At 39.9% G+C, this 21,148-nt stretch overlaps 1 protein-coding gene, 1 long non-coding RNA gene and 1 other non-coding gene across 3 annotated transcripts; 1 reads left to right on the top strand and 2 right to left on the bottom strand.

Annotated features, from left to right (window-relative positions):
* Window positions 1-520: 520 nt before the first annotated feature.
* LOC134303757 (uncharacterized) lies at window positions 521-2,728 on the bottom strand. Its single transcript, XR_010007692.1, has 5 exons — window positions 2,686-2,728; window positions 2,488-2,576; window positions 1,820-1,906; window positions 1,490-1,536; window positions 521-1,068 (listed from the first exon to the last, which is right to left on the bottom strand). It is a non-coding gene; the product is annotated as an uncharacterized LOC134303757 (long non-coding RNA).
* On the bottom strand, window positions 1,618-1,747 carry LOC134309456 (small nucleolar RNA SNORA9). The gene has a single exon (XR_010011171.1). It is a non-coding gene; the product is annotated as a small nucleolar RNA SNORA9 (small nucleolar RNA).
* A 2,887-nt stretch (window positions 2,729-5,615) lies between the features above and the next one.
* Window positions 5,616-16,480, top strand: LOC134300798 (uncharacterized). Its single transcript, XM_062985224.1, has 11 exons — window positions 5,616-5,672; window positions 6,286-6,540; window positions 6,666-6,953; window positions 7,630-7,902; window positions 8,146-8,253; window positions 10,851-10,916; window positions 12,127-12,381; window positions 12,961-13,248; window positions 13,393-13,665; window positions 14,136-14,243; window positions 14,481-16,480. The coding sequence occupies exons 1-11, from the start codon at window positions 5,630-5,632 to the stop codon at window positions 14,522-14,524; spliced, it is 2,001 nt and encodes a 666-aa protein (XP_062841294.1). The 5' UTR covers window positions 5,616-5,629; the 3' UTR covers window positions 14,525-16,480.
* The last annotated feature ends 4,668 nt before the right edge of the window (window positions 16,481-21,148 follow it).

Genomic DNA, 21,148 nt, shown 5'->3' with positions numbered 1-21,148 from the left:
ATGAGAAAATCAGATCTTTAACCATTTACACTACGATGATTGACACACATTTATTCCTGCAATCCATCACAATTATCAAAAAAGTAAAATGCACAGATAACAGATGTGACATGTTCTCACGTCCAAGAAAATTTAAGTGAGTAAAGAAGTATGTTCAGCAGCCGTAGTAGTAACCAGCAACCAAACATTATTCAGTACTATGCTTCATCATTCCTTATTTATGACCGTAGACTATAAAATTGTGTGCAGATTTTAATTGCTTGAGTGCAAATTAAAAATCCCAAGATTACTCAGCAAAATCCCCAATTCGATCCCCTAAATCCCAAAAAGTGGCAACACTGGCAATCATTTTTAATGAGTTTAATGAGAATTTTTGGAATCTGTTCCATTTACCCATGAGAATGTAAGTGGTGTGAGGTATATGTTCAGGCAAATGTGTATTTAATAAAAATAGCATACGCTTGCGAACAACCAATTCTGTATAAAATAAGTCGAACTGGTTCAAATATTACACAACACATTCATCAAATGATGACTTTATTAGTAGAGCATTTTAAATAAGACACAAAGATGATAACATACACAGCCCTTTGCAGGCAAAATAACTCTGGATCTTGAATTGGTTCCATTCTGGCTTATTAGAACATTGGTGCTATTCAGAGAACCGACAGAAATTTGCACCAGTCCTTATTGGAACCAAGGATGTGTCATCAACGGAGGTCTCTGCACAACACATAACTAAAGTAAACAGGAGTAACGAGATGGCAGAGCACACAGATTTTTTTGTATCTGTTGGTCCTGGATTTTGTAAAGTTGCTTTGAGACAATGTATATTGTAAAAAGCGCTATATAAATAAAGTTGACTTGACAGATCAACTACAGGTATTGTTCTATTATTCTCTTTCCTCTCAAAGTTGACACCCTTTTATGTCAGGGTTCATGCTTAAAACCTAATATCATTTGGTTCCAGTTGGGAAGCTGGGAACAAAGCCAGAACCAAATGGTTCAAAAGTAGGTTCATGAACAGCAGCAGCTTGCAAATCCACATTCTGAATGCTGCAAGTTTCCCTGCAAAAGAAGAAACTTTGATCGAATAGTGCTCATGTGACGGGGTTAAGAACAAAGTGAAACGTTGACTTGTATGAGGTTTCTATGACACTGCTGTCATGAAGCACAGTCAGGTCTCAAACCACCTCCAGGTTCTCTAGCAGACATACAGGAAAGGTCAGAGTCACATGGTCAACTCTGCCTCGCTGAACAGTCTGCACCAGGGTTTAAATACATGTCCAAATTTTGCACTTGTGTACATTTAATGTATTAAACTTGAATGTGTGCATTAAACTGTATAGAGGTTTGTGCACTTACATATATTTCAGGTCATTCACTTTGACAATTAACAAAATACTCAAAAAAAGACTCTACTGTTCTACTGGCTTAATAATGGTAACATTTAATGTTATACCAGACCGAGTCCAGTTTGGTTACTCACCAAAAATCCCAATACACTTGGACTTGATTTTCCCATCTTACAAAAACCTGAAAACAATATAAACAGCATAAATTAAAACCCATAAACCGTGTATTCTCACCCACACCCACAGTGTATCTACATATAAAGGATGTGTGAGGTTTCTATAGCCTCACTGTACAAACACCAGTTAAAGCTTCAAACCACCTCAGTTCCTCTAGCAGACATACAGGAAAGGACAGAGTCACTACAGACTCAACCTCGCTGATCAGCCTGCACAATTATTCATTCATACATACATACATCCCATCTGGAAACTGTTGGCACAAGTGGTACAGACAAGATGCTCACCTCATGACCAGTACATCAGGACTCGAGACCTTCAAGCATCTCTGGTTCAGTGGAAACCATGAAGATTTAAACTGGGTCAATATAAACCTGCAAATAATTTATTCAATCAGTTATTGACTTAGTATTTTGACTTAACAGGGACAAAAATGTATATAAAACAGGCAATTCTTATAAAGTCTTCAATACTATGCAAAATAATTAAGCATTATTAATAATGCAAGCTTATGGCTTTAGTTTTAAATCGAGTCTGAATAACTTTTTATCGCCCAATTTAAAGGCAATCATTTCAGGCTTACAGATTTTAGGAATCATGTTTATTCCATGTTCACTCTATTTTACTGTCATAATAATTTGTAACTATTATATTACGATGTGTGAAGAAACTATATGATCATAAAATACACACCAAAACACTAAGATTATAATTATGTCCATATAACAGCTAAATGATCACTTAATATAACCTAGAGATCTAAAATAATGTTAATATTTAACAAAATTCACCATTAACAGAGTTAAACCTGGAGATTCAGGGGGGTACCAGTAATCCACGTAACATGAACTGGTAACTAATATTACACCCGTTTAGAACCACAATATGCAGTGGATAAATATTGCACAACCTATTTGAGGACTAGAACATTTTAACATATTAAATCCGTCCTCACCTTGATGTTCATGTGGATCTTCACGTCCAGCCACGTGTCCAACTCAAACTCACACATTTCAGTCTGATCCTGAAGCCACAATCAAACATCTGTAATAATAAACATATTAAATATATCATTAAGAATCACGACAGAATCTAAAACTTCATTTCACACGACTATAATTAAAGATATTTTAATAAATCCAGCAGTTCCTACTTCAGCAACACCACCCTCCGCAGCTCTCCTTAACACACGTGTTGAACAGAGGCTGAGGGCAAGTCTGCGCATGCGCTTTAAAGCCCGTTCTTTTTCTATGTGAAAGCTGTAAAGACTAAACCAGTCTTACTGCCACCAACTGGAACTAATGGTTTATTCTTTCCAGATCATCTACAGGGAGTGGACAAAACATAAGAAATTCTACTGCACACTGAAATAATATCATACAGTTAATAAGTCAAGTTTTCATTCCCTGTACAAATAACAAACTCTAGTATGTGGACACTTGAGCATGAGCATGGAAATATCATTAAAAAATAATAAACATAATAATGCAGTTTCTTCTTTGTAGGAATTTGTGCACTTTTCAGTCAAAAAGGCATTTGTGAGGTCAGGCACTTGACCTCACAAACAAGATGTGGTTAGACAAGATGTGGTAAAAGCTGTTGATTGGGGTTCGTGTTGATGACAAAAGTGTCAGTTCTCAGTTTTATTTTAATATAAAAAATAATAATAATAGCAGTAGTAACAATAACTAGAGATGTGCATTTTCGGAGAAAATGCGAGTGTGATTGCCGTGTGCCGGTCGGCGGGCGTGCGCAGGTCGGGGGCGCGCATGTGTTTAGAAGTGGTGCGGTGCGTGGGGTGTGAATACTTTCTCCCAGACAGGCCACTGTATCTGTGCACCAGCTGTGGTGTGAGCACAAGTTCACTCTGGGTGTGTTTGAAAAGCCAAACCTGTAAAAAAATGCATTTCTGCACGTTTCTACTGCTTACAAATCAGTACTCATTCATTTACATGTGATTATCACTGCAGGGGCCATGGTATTGCGCAATCTATGATCGGCTGTGTCTCATTTACAGCTTTCAGGCATAGTGCACTCAGACTTCGGTCCCTCTTTTAGCATTTACCAATTCCCATTGATTTCAATGCATCCGTTAGCCTTGAAGCTAACGGATAGAAATATCTTTTTTTCTGTTGCAACGCGATCGATTTGACGCTCACTGCCAAGTCTAACTGAAGTATAATTTCATTCTGTGCAGCATTTTTACTTTAAAAATCACTAATACTTTAGTTACAGACCAAAATAAGTTCGTTTTCAAATCGGCAGCCATGTAGCTTTTTCGGAACAGTCCGAGGTGGTTGCCTACGTCATCACGTTGACGTGTTATGGAAGGCCAAAGGTGTCAAAATTTTTCTCGCAAAATTCGGGCAAAAACGGGCATAAATGCCACACGGATGGGCGTATCCAGATGATTTTTTGGATTTGGGCGCTAATTAATGACCCGGTCCATCAAGAGTTGGAACGGCATTTATAGCTCGAAATTTTTTTCAAAATGAATGGGAGTCAATGGGGCAAAACGGGCACCTTAAAACGGGCACTGTGCCCACAGTGTTGGTTCGATCCAAAAGCTGTATACAAGCAGTCCATTCCCGTATGGGCCGGACGATTTGGCACTGGAACGGGGTCGATATCTCGAAAATTGCGGACGAAGAAAGGGAGACAAAAAACGGGCGGAATGGCAATAATATATTGAAAACGAAAATAACAATAACAATAGTGTGCTTGCATTCTGCAATCACACTAATAATAAGAAAATAAAGATCAATCAAATAATATTTTTATGAATAACAAATTGTTACTAGTTTAAAGAAGAAGTTTAAGGCAACCAGGGCCAATTTTTACATGTTTTAGCATTATATATTATACAACATTTTTTCTCTGTGATAGTTAAAATGGATTAATGTCATTGTTTTTCACGTGTTCGTGGTATTAAAAATCTGCTTTAACAGTAATAAATGGTTATTACTACATTTTTCTTTGCTTAACAGTAACTTAAACCTTTTTGTACGTATTATTCATTCATATTATTTTAAACAATCATTATTTTAACAATGTTTATAGTGCAGTAAATGTTTTATTTCCTGTATATTCATTGCTGGATTTGAGAATTAACCTGAATCTGGAGTCGAGTTAATGCCAAGTTCACACTACACGACTTTCTGATCTGCCGGGTCGCTGTACAGTTCACACTACACGACTGGATCTCTTGTAATCAGGAGTCTTTTCAGTCGGTGTGTATTTCACACTACACGACTGATCGGTGATAGGGGGTTTCAATTACAATTTGATGAATATTTTAAAAGCTATTGAAGTTATTAGGGCAGTTGTAGCCTAGCGGTTAAGGTACTGGACTAATAATCCAAAGGTCGCTGGTTCAAGCCCCACTACTGCCAGGTTGCTGCTGTTGGGCCCTTGAGCAAGGCTCTTAACCCTCAATTGCTTAGACTGTATACTGTCACTGTACTGTAAGTTGCTTTGGATAAAAGCGTCTGCTAAATGCTGGAAATGTGAAATATTAATATGCTGAATACTTTGAATGCTATTAAATTTATTCTTAAAAATCTGTTTTTTATTATGTAATAAAGGGTAAAAGTGTCAGTATAAGAGTTGTAGTATGTAATGTGGGTTACACTTGATAAAATACAACTCTTTGTTGTAGTTAAAATTTTTGTGCTTGAAATGTGTGCTTAAAACGTGAGAGTCGACTCTTTGTGTTTGAAATGTGAGAGTCGAATCTTTGTGCTTGAAACGTGAGAGTCGACTCTCTGTGCTTGAAACGTGAGAGTCGACTCTTTGTGCTTGAAATGTGAGAGTCGACTCTTTTCGGGTGGTTTCCAAACATTGTTTTCTCTCCAGAGATGTGAAATCATGGTGTTTTCGCTCATAATATCTCTATCTTTGTACAGTATTTTCAGTTTACATAATTTAATAAGTATTTTATCACGTTTGGGTATAAATCGGTGAGGCTGTTAATGAAATGTATAAGCTGGAACCACGGTGACAGTAAACATACAGACACTTTCACTTTCAGTCTGTTGTTGTGAAGCTGATATTTCCTTTAACGCTCTTTTAAGCTGTAAGAAATGAGAATAATTTACATGTTACTGATTTTTCTGCATCATCTTCAGCTGATCGATGGTGGTGAGTACATTTCTGAACCTTCAGTAGATTATTTAAAGTGTTTGGTTTGGTAAATATGTGTAGTTAGTTAATGTCAGTCCTGGGATTTAAATGGTTTCACCAAATGTTTTGTAACTGAATGATTGGAACAAACTTTATTGGCAAACATTTAACGAATTTAAGTTATTTTATAAGTTTATTGTGTGTTTTTTTAATTGTTCTGGGTACAAAAATATACATACAGCAACTTTAGTGACAATGTTATGTTTTAGAATGTTTTATATTGCTTGATTGACTATTGGCTATGTCTGGGAAAGTGTTGTGATTCCAGGGAAACCAGACCCACTGGACCCTGACCAGGATAAAGTGGTGGTAAAACATGAGAATGAAAAGAAATGGAGAAAAATTACACTCTGTGGTGTCATATTGACCAAACTGTTGTAGTGGTTGCAGCCCAGTAACAGTACGTCCTGGGGACTGGGGATTGATTCCATAGCCCTATTCAGACTGGACTGGAATGTAGTATGTTAGAGACATGTTTTGGGTACTTAAATGACATGCTTTGGGTACTTATTTACAAGAGATACCATTAAGCATTACTATGTCCTTTCATTTTTTTTCTTTTTTTTTACAGATGTCCATTCCATTAGTGGCTACTTTCTTGGCTCTCAGGGTCTCAACCTGCCAGGTTACATAGAGAGAATCACTGTGGACGACGTGACCGTCTTTCACCACAACAGCAGCATGAAGTCCACCCCACCGTGCCCCAAATGGCTCAACAGCTCTGCTGGCCAGCACCACTGGAACGACATTAGTCTCATATCACAGCACAACAAACAGACTATGAATACAAATCTCCAATCAGCCATACAGCAGTTTAACCTCACAGGTAAACATTCTTACATTATTTAATGCAAATACATTTTATAAACAACTTTCTTGGACAACAAGCTCATGGACATGTGTCCATATACTTTCGGTAATATATTGTATTTTTTATATATTCATATACAGGTTCGGTTTCAGAAGTTAACATTTACCAAGGCTTTAGCCGGTGTGAACTCTACCCAGATGGGACGCTCAAGGCGTTGCTAACACATGCCTTTAATGGAAAAGACTTCTTAAGTTTGGATATCGACAGAAAGACATTTGTTGCTTCTGCACCTCAAGCTCTTTCAATAAAAAGACAGAGAGAAAGCGACCAAATCTTGCTCGACATCACAGCATCTTTCTACAAGAAGACCTGCTTTGATCGACTGAAGATCTTTCTAAACAATGCTCCAGCGCTTAAAATAAAGAAAGGTGAGAGATCTGAGCTGTCGAGTTAGTTGTGCAATTTCTCCAGCTACTTAATTCCAGCAGGGGTCGTGGAGGGTCCAGTCCAACCCAGAAACATTGGGTTCCAAGCAGATATACAGACCAGGTGCCAATACGTCACTAGTCAACACACACAGGGGCTATTTCAAGAAGATAGGGGCAACTGCAGGAAGCCCTGGAGGAGAAGATTGGTTAGAAACCATGGCACTGATAACCTGGCTCGAAATCATTGCTGCAATTCATTCTAGAGGTGTTTAGTAGGGTTGAGGTCAGGGCTGTGTCCAGGCCACTGGGATTCCTCCTCACCAAATTCATCAAATCGTGACTATATAGAGCTCGTTTTGTGCACAGGGGCACAGTCAGGCTGGAACAGTAAAGGGCCTTTCCTAAACTATTGGCACAAAGGTAAGAGTATACATCATTCAGTAATTATTAACAGGTGTACAACACTTTTAACATCAGGTATCAGTAGATTTGGCTAAAGGACCTAAACACAATAATTAGGAGAGGTGTTTACTTACTTTCGACCATATAGTGCACAACACTGCGACTCTTAATAATAAAAAATACTTAAACACTGAAATATAATATTAATATAAAAAAAAAATACTTTAATTGTTGAGTGTTTCTTCATCTGCATCTAAATGATTTTTTTATGTAGTTCCAGAGGTTCGGATCATCGAGGTCCAGAGATCAGGATCCACCCTGCTCACGTGTCATGTGACCGGTTTTTACCCCCGAGCGGTGCGGGTAGAGTGGACGGGGCCAAACTTACTGCCGGTTGATGAAGGAATGAACGACGCGCTGCCTAATAACGACGGGACGTATCAGACCAGAAGAAGTGTGATCAGACCGGAGGAGGAGACAGAAGATCAGATCTACAGCTGTGTGGTGCATCACAGCAGCGTTCCAGAAAACATCACGCTCACCTGGGGTAGGAGATTCAATTTATACCATTTATTTCATCGAACCATTAACTCTCCAGAATACTCTTGAAAAACCCTGAGTTCGAAGATTGTGCAATTGCTTTATAGCTAAAAGTATGTGGAGTTTGCTTTTTTATTCCAGTAAAAGGAGCAAAGATCTGAAGATGATCTAAAGTAGCTCCACACACTCGTACCACAGTTTGAGAACCACTGTACTGGGATCATTTGTAACTTGTGGATTTTACTTGTAGATAAGAAAGAGAAGCCGTCCACACTTGCTTACTGGATTTTATTACCTTTGGGATTTTTCCTGGTCACTGCTGTTGGACTCGTAATCAGATGCTTCTGTAAACCCAGAGGTAAGAGGACACACCCTAATGTTCAGATTATACCTGTGATGGGTGTGGAGGTGGGAATTGGGATTTTTCCTCTTGGGTTTGTGTTGATCAGATATAATTAGTGATCAGTTATTACCACAATGAATTTATTCTCTCCGGCTTAATGTTTTACAGATACTTCAATTTGAAATGTCCACATGGATAAAGCTGTTCAAGTATCTTAACAACCCTGCAGATCTTCTACTCAGTGGAGACGGTTTATTCATCGGAGTCAGTGACTGGACTATAATGAGTATATTTATATAAAGGTTTCAGTTATTTTGTCACTTTTGGGTGCCATGAATAGATTAATTGTTTACAGGTTGCCCTGACAGTGAAAAGTCTGTGAACCTGTGTAGTACACAACCCTCCACTGCAATTACATCTTTAAGCAATGTTTCCAACATCTTATGAAACCAAGTCCACAAAGCTGTCGGCCACTTCTATTTACCTTTACCTGTCAGGGGTAGGGTCTCATAGAGTCTCATAGAGAGCGGTATTGCAATGCCTCCCCTGCAGGTGCCTCAACCAACCAAAGGCAGCTCTGAGTGCCCACTTAATGGTTCTATTTGTTGTGCACTGATGGCCCTGGTACTTCATTCACCTTACAAAAGGCCGGTGAAGCTGCAGGTGGTGATACCAATCAAACACAAGTTTACATAAGGTGTTCTTGATCAGTTGAATCAGGTGAAGCTCCTGGCTGGATGGTATGAAAGCCCGCAGGTACATTTGGCCATATAGTATGCATATGCTGTGCCATTTTTATCTGGCAGAAACAAAATATTGTAGCTCCTGCTTATTTTAATGTTTACATTACCCGCACATGACGTATAACCTCATCTTTACTGCTGCACTGTTTCTGTTTCATATTTTTTATTTGCTAAGTTTACGATGTTTGTTTGATACTTGTAATTAACTGCACTTTGTGCAATGTATCGATGTATATTGATTATATAATGTAAAATTCAACATTTTGTGTAAATGTACTGTAAATAACAGTTATATTATACTATATTATAAAGCTGAATTGAACCTGAAAAACTGCCCTACTCTTAGCAAAAGAGGACAACCTTAAATTTTTTTGTGTGTGTGTGTAATGACATTACTGTTTGCCTCGTTGACTTTTTACCATTCTTGACTTTTTAATTCAATTTTATTTTATTTTCATCAACCATTTTATCCTGGCCAGACAAAACAATGAGGAAAAGACAAAGCAGGAATACCCTGGACTGGGCACCACTCCATCACAGGGCTTTGGCCACTTAACCCTCAGACATAGCCAATCATGTCTGTGTAGATGCCAGTCCGGTCGATAATTCACCATGATAATAGATTGTAACCTTTGCCCTTCCCACATTTTTGTTGGTTCCTATAATCAAATTCCATTTTTGGAACTTGTGTCAGGTTTCACACTTGAGTGGTAGGGTGTCCATACGTCCGGTTTTAGGGCAGAAGGACTGGTTTTTCATCTGCCTGTCTGCAATCAGGTGCAAAGCCTGGACGGACACGTACTTGTCCACCTTTGGAAGCGAACCAGATGCTTGTAATGATCATAATTAATTTGCCTCTCACTGGCTTATGAACACATCTACAAAAATTACTGTATTTCATTGGTTTAAAGCCGCCACTTTCCGTGAGGACGTCCACTACTTTATTGAGGAGCCCGAAATGCTCGTTAATTACTATTGAATAAAGTTTTAATAACCGCTCATGCTGTCGACACGCCAAATGAAGCACCCGACTCATTTGGAAGGAAAGATGAATTTCAGGCTTTTTGTACCTAGAGGTTAAGGTACTGGTCCAGTAATCAAAAGGTTGCCGGTACAAGCCTTACTACTAACAGGTTGCCACTGTTGGGCCCTGGAGCAAGGCCCTTAACCCTCGAATGCTTAGACAGTACACTGTTACAGAACTGTTGGGATGCAAGCGTCCGCTAAATGCTGAAAATGTAAATATATGTAAGTCCACTCTTATAAGGTGAGTAGAGCCTTCATTAATGTGCTGATATTGTAGTTAGGGTTTTAATTTTGTGAGCTGTAGACGCGATCCTGTCTACCCACTGTTACACCCTCCATTTTGGGGTTATGGAGGTCTCCACCCTCTTATCAGGTTACGTGACGACGTTTTTCGGACATTATTTGTTTATAATGTCGTGTATTTCTTTGTTTACATCCACACACTACTCTTACAGCTTCTCTAATTTTACATTTCCGTGAGAATAGAACTTGTTGGACCTTTGGACCGTCTTCCTCCTCTGTTTAATGTGCTCATACGTGATGCCACAACATTCTCGCTTCTGATTGGCTGATCGGGATGTCAATCATATGTCCGTTATAGTGGGCGGGTCAACCACGCGTCGATTCAGCGCTTCTAACAGAAATGCGTCATTATAAGTTTCAGAGCTTTAGTGTAAATAATTACACGATTTTTAATATATTTACAATAAGAAAAAGTCAGTATGTGATGTGATGTGATGTAAAATCTAGAAAACGTTGCTGTTATTTTACTTTCATTTTTACAGATTATTGCATCAGGCTGAAGCTGATTTACATTATTTACAGTAAGGAATAAATGTTTAAACCTGGATAAAATGATTATTTACGTTTTATTGTTTCTCCTGCATCCACTCCTGCTGTTTGGTGATGGTGAGTACATTTATTTAGCTTTTGTTAGTTTGAGTAACTGTTTCCTGTCTGGATTGGTAACCTAAAGCTGATATACTTACACACACTTGTAGTAGAACATCATGGTAGTTTTGGATTCCAAACATTTCTGCAACTGTTTTATCTTCTGTGACTGAATGATTAAAACACTTATTTTCTCTTTTTTTTTTAAAAACGAGTTCACTCATGAGATATCTAAAAAAATATGCAGGGTCAAGTATACCTACAGCTTGTTGTATGATCGGTTTGGTTTGGTGGTATAGAAAGTCCCATAATGGCTTTTAACTTTGTATCATGGCCTCCTGATTCCTCAGCAGCGATTTTGTTTGACTACAGATGACTTCTCTGTGCCCATACAAATAAATATAGGCTTGGTTGCCTGACTTAATCAAGAAGGTCATGGAACAGTGGTCTAAGTCAAGTCATGTCAAGTCAAATTTATTTATAAAGCGCCTTCAAAGCTAAGTCGGTAGCACTGTCGCCTCACAGCAAGAAGGTCCTGGGTTCGATCCCCAGGTGGGGTCCTTTCTGTGTTGAGTTTGCATGTTCTCCCCGTGTCCGCATGGGTTTCCTCTGGGTGCTCTGGTTTCCTCCTACAGTCCAACTTATATGGTCAGTTTGGTTTGGGGGTGTGGAAAGTCCCATAATGGCTTTTTAACTTTGTATCATGACCTCCTGATTCCTTATCAGACTACAGATCGTGCCTTCTCTGTGCCCATATAAATAAATATAGGCTTGGTTGCCTGTACTTTTAAGAATTTCATGGAACAGTGGTCTTTGTCAAGTCATGTCAAGTCAGGTTTATTCATAAAGCACCTTCAGAGATCTCAAGTGTCATCCAAGGGCCTGTACAGTAAAATCAGGACAATAATAAAGTAAGTCAATGATGTAAAATACAGTAAAAGTACAGTACAGTCAGCAAAATAAAAATCAATGTGAATAAAACAGTTGGCGCAGAAAAACTCATGCTTAAACCCAATAGCCTGTGATAATAAATAAGACTTAGACTTTTAGGTTCTTACTGATGTAGCAAATCCAGCAGTGGTCTTGACCGAAGCGACATAGACTCACTCTCCCTGTGGTCATAAGTATCTGGACACTTGAGTGTGTTGGTCTCATTCCAAGACCACGGGCTTTAATGTTCTGTTGATAAATAGCATTAATTTTTCTGGTGTTTTTTCCCATTCGATAGACGTTTATTCCTTAAGTGGCAACTTCATTGGCTGTCAGGGTCTCAACCTGCCAGATTACATGGAGAGGGTCAGTGTAAACGACGTGACCGTATTTTACCACGATGACAGCATGAAGTCCACCCCACCGTGCCCTGAATGGCTCAACAGCACGGACGGCCAGCACCACTGGAACAACATCATTGCCAGGTCACACCTGAACAGACTGCGGATGAATACGGCTCTCCAAGCAGCCATACAGCAGTTTAACCTCACAGGTACAACATCTGTACACTGTAGAGACGAAAGTATGTGGACACCCTTTTAAAATAGTATAATCAATTGTATAAAATAAATTATTTGCCCCAATTTTGCTATCACCAGTTTGTCGTTTGTGGAACAGAGGTAGCCTAGTGGGTAGAGCTTTAGCCATCAATCGAAATGTTCAAGGTTGAAATCTTAGCAGCAACTGTTGGACCCTTGAGCAAGGCCCTTAACACTCTCGGCTCCAGGGGCGCCGTACAATGGCTGACCAGTTTCCAAATGAGCTGGGATATGCTAAATAAGAATTTCTCTGTACTGTACACCTGTATATGTATATATGACAAATAAAGATGTTCTATAATGACGTGGTTTCACAAGTTTGGTGTTGAGAAGCTCCAAAGCTCTCACAAATTCTGTTTTGACTAAATAGCAACAGATTCATACAGCCACACTTCAGAATCCTGTGGAAAGCCCTCCCAAAAAAGTAGAAGCCATTATCTTATTGGCCCTGGTTTAGAAATGAAATGTCCAACAAGCTATTGGTCCATATACTTTTGGCAGAATGTTATATTTTCTTATTTATTTCATCACAGGTTCGACTTCAGAAGTTAACGTTTACCAGGGCTTCTTTCGTTGCGACCTCTATCCTAACGGGACCCGCAGTGCGCTGCTAACACACGCATTCAATGGAAAAGACTTCTTGAGTTTGGACATCGACAGCAAGACCTTCGTGGCCTCGACGCCTCAAGCCGTTCCATATAAGAGGCACCGAGAAAGCGACCAAATCTTGATCGAGATCATAACGTCGTACTACAGGAAGACCTGCTTTGATCGACTGAAGATATTTCTGGACAATGCTCCAGCGCTTAAAATAAAGAAAGGTGAGAGATCTGAGTTAGTTGTGCGATTTCTCCAGCTGCCTCAACTCAGAAACACTGGGTGGCAGGCAGGTATACAGGCAGTGTGCAAATACACAGTATACCTTGTTTACTGTTTATCCATCTGCAAATGATTTTTTTATTTAGTTCCAGAGATCCGGATCATCGAGGTCCAGAGATCAGGATCCACTCTGCTCACGTGTCATGTGACCAGTTTTTACCCCCGAGCGGTGCGGGTAGAGTGGTCGGGGCCGAATTTACAGGCGGTGGATGAAGGAATGAACGACGCGCTGCCTAATAATGACGGGACGTATCAGACCAGAAGAAGTGTGATCAGACCGGAGGAGGAGACAGAAGATCAGATCTACAGCTGTGTGGTGCATCACAGCAGCGTTCCAGGAAACATCACGCTCACCTGGGGTAGGAGATTCAGTTTATACCATTTTATTTCATCTGTAGACTGTTTAGGGTATGACATGGCAAATATATAGAATAAAATACACCATCTGGCCAAAAGTATGTGGACACCCCTTGTAATGATTGAATTTTGTTGCTATTGTCATATCCGTTGCTAACAGTAGTATAAAAAATGCTATGAAGTAAATCCTATGCTTTTAACCACAGTTTGAGAACCACAGTTTAGGAAGCACAGGTAAAGAACCACAGTTTACGAACCACAGTTAAAGAAGCAGTTTAGGAACCACAGTTTGAGAACTACAGTTTAGGAACCACAGTTTGAGAACCACAATTTGAGAACTATAGTTTAGGAACCACAGTTTGAGAACCACAGTTTAGGAACCACAGTTTGAGAACCACAGTTCAGGAACCACTGTACCATGATCATTTGTAACTTGTAGATTTTAAACATGGACGTATTTTGTTACTCATAGATAAAGAAGAGAAGTCGTCCACACTCATTTATTGGATTTTAATTCTTCTGGGATTTTTCTTGGTCACTGCAGTCGGACTCGTAATCAGATGCTTCTATAAACATAGAGGTAAGAGGACACACCCTAATGTTTAGATCATATTTGTGATGGGCGTGACGGTGGGAATCGATCAGGTATAATTAGTGATGAGTTATTTTCTGTTGGGATCTGATCAAGCTGAACTTTATTCCTGCTGCTTTCTTTGTGTTGTTTACATTTATTTAAAGTTAAATTAAAGCCGTTTGTTTTTATTTATTACCATGATAAGTTAAATCTCTCTGTCTTTTTGTTTTTTATGTCTTTCAGATGCTTCCAAGATTCAAAAATCGCACAAGTATGAAGAATCATGAGAACCCCGACCAAACACAGTCTGTGGAGAAGTTTCTTTTGAGTCACTGTACATTTTTATTTATTTATCCTGTTTTTAGCATGAAACATACCAGCATATTGTTGCACACCAGCGTTTTCCAAATCAGGGTGACGCTTTATGTGTCAGTTGAAGTAACATATGAATGTAAACCATTTTATGCATTCCTATAGCACACCAACTCTCCAAGCTCGAATCTCAGGTCTGCTATCGGTCGACCGGGTGCCCCCTAGCAGCCACAACTGGTGACAAAATCAGCCACTAGTCTGCTGGGTGGGACTTACACCATCGGGGTCCCCAGCAGGGTAAGACTAATCGGCTATGCTAAAATTGGGAGAAAATTGCGTTCAAAATAGCAATAAAGATAAATAGGTGATTGTTTTTTCAACCCACACTGTTATCTATAAACATTAGATGTGTGTTTTTAGGAGGACCATTGTGACCATCCTTAAACTTGCATACATTAAAATAACATTGTTTTTGGCTGCTCTTGTATTTTGGGGTTGCCACAGCAGTGCATTCTGGTCCGCATACCTGATTTTATTTTTATTATATTCTTTTATTATATATATTTTTATTATTTATTGTTTTATTATTTATTTTTTTAGTGACATGATTGTTTGGGAATCACTGTGTTACCTCACCCTTCAGCACAATGTGATATAGTCATGTATACATTTCATATTAATGTAGTTAGTAAGATTATACACTCACTGAGCACTTTATTAGGAACATTTATCTGGTATACACATTCGTTGATTATTTTATAAACTATATCTACCCTTCAGATGAACTTTGTGGGTATACAATTACTGAGTGACCTTGCTCTCCATATTTATTAAGTATAAGTGACCCCAGATAACCTTTACTGATAACCTCCAGATTATTTTAAGTGGGATTTCTGAATACCTCAGTGTCTATTCTTGGAAAAGAATAAACAGCAGCGTCCTCTGATCAGAAAGTTTCCACTGATAAAAGACTGGGTTAAGATCAACACACTGGGTGGCATGGTGGCCAAGTGGGTAGCACTGTCGCCTCACAGTAAGAAGGTCCTGGGTTCGATCCCCAGGTGGGGCGGTCCTGGTCCTGGTCCTTTTCTATTCCATGTCATCACTGTAATATAGTGTTCACTGGGGGTAAGTTGATGGGTGGAGAAGGTGTACCAAACGACAGAAGGGTTACATGTATAGCTAGCTACATGCTGTAGCTCATAAAATGGCCAAAGAATCAACGTTTAAGACGAGTGCTCCTAATAAAGTGCCGGTAAGTGTATAATAGCTCTGGAGGAATCTGAAATGCTCTGTGGATATTATGTATTACCTGGTTCATCCAGTAGGAGGCAGTAAAGCCTGAGGAAACAGTGTCACATGATCTAAGCCTGATCTGTTGGGTCGATCACACAGTTTACTGTAACACTCATCACAGATTATCATCATTGATTATAATCAAAACCGAAAGTTGTCACTGAGTTGGAATAGTTTATGGGTCTGCTATATCTAGTCCACATATCTGGAGGTTTAATACCGATCAGACACGAGTTTGGTCTGATTTCACTTGTTTAGTGGGTCGTTCTTGGTTTTCAGTTGAATCAGGTGATGCTTCTGGCTAGTTTCCATTGGGTACTTTTGGTCATATGAGGTGCACTTGCTGTGCCATTGTTTTGACAGAAACAAATTATTGTAGCTATACATTGTTTTAATGTTAATCTTTATACGCATGTCTCTGTTTTGTACTGTAATAATGGTGTGATTGATTTATGACCAGTCCGTTCTGAAGTGTTCTGTTTCACAGAGGGTTTCATCAGTGTTCGTACACCATGTGGTGCACCACACCATTTAAAACAATCATTATTGTTTGTTTGTTTATAAGTTTGTATTCTTGGCATTATCACTGTTTTATAATCAGCTTCACTACAAACATGCACTTTCAGTTGTAATAAAAGTTGGAGCTGAATTACATATGTAATGTGTGATTAAATGTGAGATGATTGATGTTTTGAGGAGCGTGTGGTGGTGGTATGGTGTGGTGGTGTGGTGTGTTCTGTGTGAATGCTGGTGGGTGTCGAGAGCTTTCACATCACGCCCTCGTGCAGAATGACTCAGAATTAATCATCTGATACAATACAGCCCACAGACCGAGAGACTTTTGGTTTTATTCTCACTGTGGCCGTTGTCGTTCTGCACTTAGACATGATGTGTAGGACGACAGTGACAATGTGTGATGTGATGGTTACAAAACCACCTGTAAAAGATGAATTTTGAAATGGTTTAACCGTTGTGTTGTCTTAAGGGTCAAAAATGACCCAGCAATATAATTATCGACAGATACGGTCCTCTCAATCGTATTTCAGTCTGAGATTTGGCTTTTCCTAGAGGGACCCCAAATATTTACAAAGGTTGAGATAAATGACAGCTCGTTTCTTTATGCAAAATAGATCTGCCTTATGTTAGGGGGTTAGTAGGGGTAGTTTGGACTTTTAGATGGATGGATGGATGGATAGACAGACAGACAGGCAGGCAGACAGACACTTTATTAATCCCTAAGGAAATGTAGACCTTAGTAGCAAGTTACATAGATCAAAAGTAATAGTACACACTATTAAGATTCACATTATACAAACAAACAAGGGGAGAGCACAGAATGTCGAGACTACACAAAGGTAAGATGGGCGCTTGGGTGGAACAGCAGTCTGATTTGACACTCAGCTGTGCCACCGGCCTAGTAGTGCGCTCTACAGCCCCAAATGGCTGTGTCTGAGGAAGAGAAGACCAGATGGAGAGTTATTTACTGTCTGGAGTGTTGAAAGATAAATATGTAGAATAGAATAGATAGAATATATATGGATAGGATCCTCCGTAAATGTTAGGATTTTCCATAGGAATAGACCAACGGCTGGTGTAAAGAAGCAGGAGGCCCTTCATGACCAGTGAGGGTATCATGTAAGTATTGAGACGATGCTGTTGGGGAAAAGGTCGACTGGGTTGAATTTATTGCTTATTAGGTGAAATAGTAGACACTGGAACATCTTTTTCACTTGTTGATGGTACACCAGTGGCTGTTTTTCATAGACATTTATGGAATGCCCTGTTAGTAGTGATGCAAACTCAACAAACCAGATGCAAAGGTTGATGGATGATGGGGTGTCCAGTAAGCTCATGTTTATTTTCCCACATACTGTACCTATATAGCGTATCTACTATGGATCTGAAGTAAACAACAATTACCAGCCTGTATGTAAAGCTACAAAGAACCAGTACAGCTCTAATGGGACTGGTTTTAGCTCCCAGTGTTTGTTTTTACCATTTTAAACACTAGCCTCTCAGTGTAAACAGTAGAATATGTCATTATTTGTGCACGCTACCTTGCACATGCTTTGCATAAATAAATACACAAAGGTGTTCAAAACATTCTGGTTCCAGTCCCTGTGAGAAGGTCGTTATCCAAAAGAAGCAGTGACGCTCATTCTTATATAAGGACGATGGCTGACGTAACGACGGCAGCGTTTTGTAAGCAGGATTAGGGGCGACAATCCGCCTGAGAAATCTCAGGATGAAGTTTGTCAAAGTAAATGTTCACTGAGGTGCGAAAAGTATTTGGACACTGTTGCATTCCAAAAATTAAATCACTCATCCAAAGGAACACATTAATGGTATATAGAATAGTGATTTCTGAACTAGAACGGTCCATAAACACATGGTTTGACGGTATTGGTGTAAGAGAACCATTACTGATCTTCTGGTTGGAACATCCCAATGGTTTCACATTTGACTGAATGGGTGCAATATGACCATCAAGCTCATGGCCAGGTGTCCAGATACTTCTGGCTGTCAATGAAAGTATTGCATATGAACCAGCATGTGAATGTGTGACCCACTCATGTAAGAGGAAGTGAGGAAGAGCTGTATAAGTAGTCAGGATCAGTGAGGAGATGAATGATGTCATTGTGTAAGAGGGAAAGTCTGCTGATCAGCCGAGCACGTGGTCAGTCATGAACAGTTCAGTACAATCAGGCAGTTGACTGGGGTTCGAAATGTTAAGAAGCTCCTGAGCTCTTGGCACAAGCAGTAGAGAAATACTTGGAGTAAAGAGTTCTCCTCTGTACATGTTACTACTCTGTGTGTAGGAATGTGTAGACCAAAGGTGGGGGGGGGGGGTTTGTTGGTTGCTCTTTGACACTACAGCTGGTAACTCCGCGTTGGTTTGCTGACCTTGTTGGCAGCGATCTGATTCTCTTTTTTGAAGTTTTGGATTTTTTTTCCTCTGTTTTGATTCCCGCCGGTTCCCATGACCTCGGACGATACACAAGCAGAGCGGACGTCGATTCAAATGAGCAGATCTCAGTGGGTTTGATTCGGTCTCACACGGGAATGTTTTGAGACTTCGCAATCAGTAAGATAAGAGTCACGACTTGTACAAACTAAATTGGTGAGCGATTGTAGCACCTTTAGCAGCAACAATCTGCAAACTGTGAAGCAGAATCACTTCCCTTTAGGCCACTTAAAAACATTCATGTTGTTTCTTTGGAGCCATTCAGTGAAGGACTTGCTCCTGACACATGGATCACTGTCTTGTTTCATAACAAGGATTTATGACTGGAGAGTCTCCTCCAGGAATAAACGCTTCTGTCAACTATGGCCAGTCACACAGGCCTCGAAGCAGCAAAGCGTCCTCACACCACCACAGAACAGCCTCATTAGCCATCAACAATACTTCATGGAACTAAAACCCTGCTGAACACCATCACCTGTGTTAATCAGTAAAGAAGAAGAGGAAGAGCCGGTGTCAGCTCTATTTGCTCCATCGTTTCCATTCTCGGTTAATCATCTACACTACAGCACCGTCCGTTATTCCGCCGACTGATCCGGATGTTTCTCTGATCGCTCAGCACTAAGCTCTTAGATACCCGGTGTAATCCTGTCCTGTCTTCTGATTGGTTCACCTATTTTTCCACCACTCATTCATCCCTGTTTATCCCTCCACTACTCATTCATCCCTTCCTCCCTTTACCAGTCATTATTCTGTCCTTACCTTCCACCACTCATTCAGTTCTTCTTTCCTTCAAACACTTTTCATTCCTCCCCTCAATTCCACTCATTCATCCCCTCATATGTTCCTTCCGCCACTCATCCATTCCTCCATTCCATCCCTTTAATTTCTCCCTTCCACCATTCATTCTGCCCCTCTTACCTTCCAACACTTTTCACTCCTTCCCTCACTTCCATCCTTCCCTCATTCATCCCCTCATATGTTTCTTCCATCACTCATTCATCCCTCCACAAACCATTACCATTCAATAATCCCTCCATACCCTCCATCACTCATTCATCCCTCCATACCCTCCACTACTCATTCATTCCTTCCCTCCATCATACTTTGATTCCTCCATTCCATCACTCATTCATTCCTCCACAAACCATCACCATTTAATAATCCCTCCATTCTCTCCACCACTCATTCATATCTCCTTACCTACCACCCTACACCACCCATATAATCCTCCTTACACTTCACCACTCATTCATTCCTCCCTTCCATCACTCATTCATTTATCCTGATCGTCCATCACTCCAACACTTCATTTCCTCTCTCACCTCCACCAGTCATTCATCCTTCCTTATCCTCCAATACGTCATTCTTTCCCTAACTTCCACCAGTCATTCATCACTCCTTATGTTATTTACCAATTATTCATCCTTCTTTATTCTCCGCCACTTACCCCCCCCCCCCCCCCCCATCATTCATTTATCCCTCTACAAACCTCCACCACTCAACAATCCCTCCATAGGCTCCACCACTCATTCATGTTCTTCCTTGTTGCTTCTCAGCCACTTATTCATCCCCCTTACCTTCCATCATTCATTCATCCCACCTTATCCTCCACCAGTCATTTATCCCACCTTATCCTCAAATACATCATTCTTTCCCTTACTTCCACCAGTCATTCATTACTCCTTATGTTATTTACCAATCGTTCATCCTTCTTTATTCTCCACCACTTATAGATCCCTCTACAAACCTCAACCACTCATTCATTGCTCCATACCCTCCACTACTCATTAATCCCTCTACAACCCTCCACTACTCATTCATTCCTCCCTTTTATCGCTCTTTGATTTCTTCCTTTCCAGCAATCATTTATCCCACTTTACCCTCCAACACTTCATTCTTTCCCTCACTTCCACCAGTCATTCATCCCATCATACGCTCCTTACCATTCATTCATACCTTCCTTCCCAGCGATCATTCATCCTTTCAAAACTTGCTTCCATTATTCATTTATCCATCTATCTGTCCTCCTGTAGCTCAGGTGAGCTCAGTAATAAACCTCGGGTTATTTATGGAACTGAAACCTCTGAGCTGTGAGATTAATCTAATAGTATTAGGACAAAAATAAATAGATCAGATCATTTAAACAGACATTTCAGCACCTTTAATGCACAATAGGTTTAAAAGTCAGAATCCACTGCCAATTCAAAATACAATTATGGAAAATGAAGGTTTTTTGTACAGTTTACAGCAATTACAGCTTCAGGATGTTGATGTTACACTTGCCCATGCTAGCCCTGTCCTGGCTGATAGCACTGCTGAGTGGTGCTCTTGACTGGCT

The sequence above is a fragment of the Trichomycterus rosablanca genome, chromosome 2 (genome assembly GCF_030014385.1).
Source record: "Trichomycterus rosablanca isolate fTriRos1 chromosome 2, fTriRos1.hap1, whole genome shotgun sequence".
Classification (NCBI taxonomy): domain Eukaryota; kingdom Metazoa; phylum Chordata; class Actinopteri; order Siluriformes; family Trichomycteridae; genus Trichomycterus; species Trichomycterus rosablanca.
The sequence above is the reverse complement of the archived record's forward strand: the minus strand, read 5'-3'. Positions and strand labels throughout refer to the sequence as shown.

Excerpts from the sequence above, each read along its gene's own strand:
- LOC134300798 (XM_062985224.1), top strand. The coding sequence starts at position 5,630 with ATGTTACTGATTTTTCTGCATCATCTTCAGCTGATCGATGGTG. Across the intron at positions 6,541-6,665 it reads ACAGCAGTTTAACCTCACAG|GTTCGGTTTCAGAAGTTAAC; the intron begins GTAAACATTCTT and ends ATTCATATACAG. Across the intron at positions 10,917-12,126 it reads ACTCCTGCTGTTTGGTGATG|ACGTTTATTCCTTAAGTGGC; the intron begins GTGAGTACATTT and ends CCCATTCGATAG.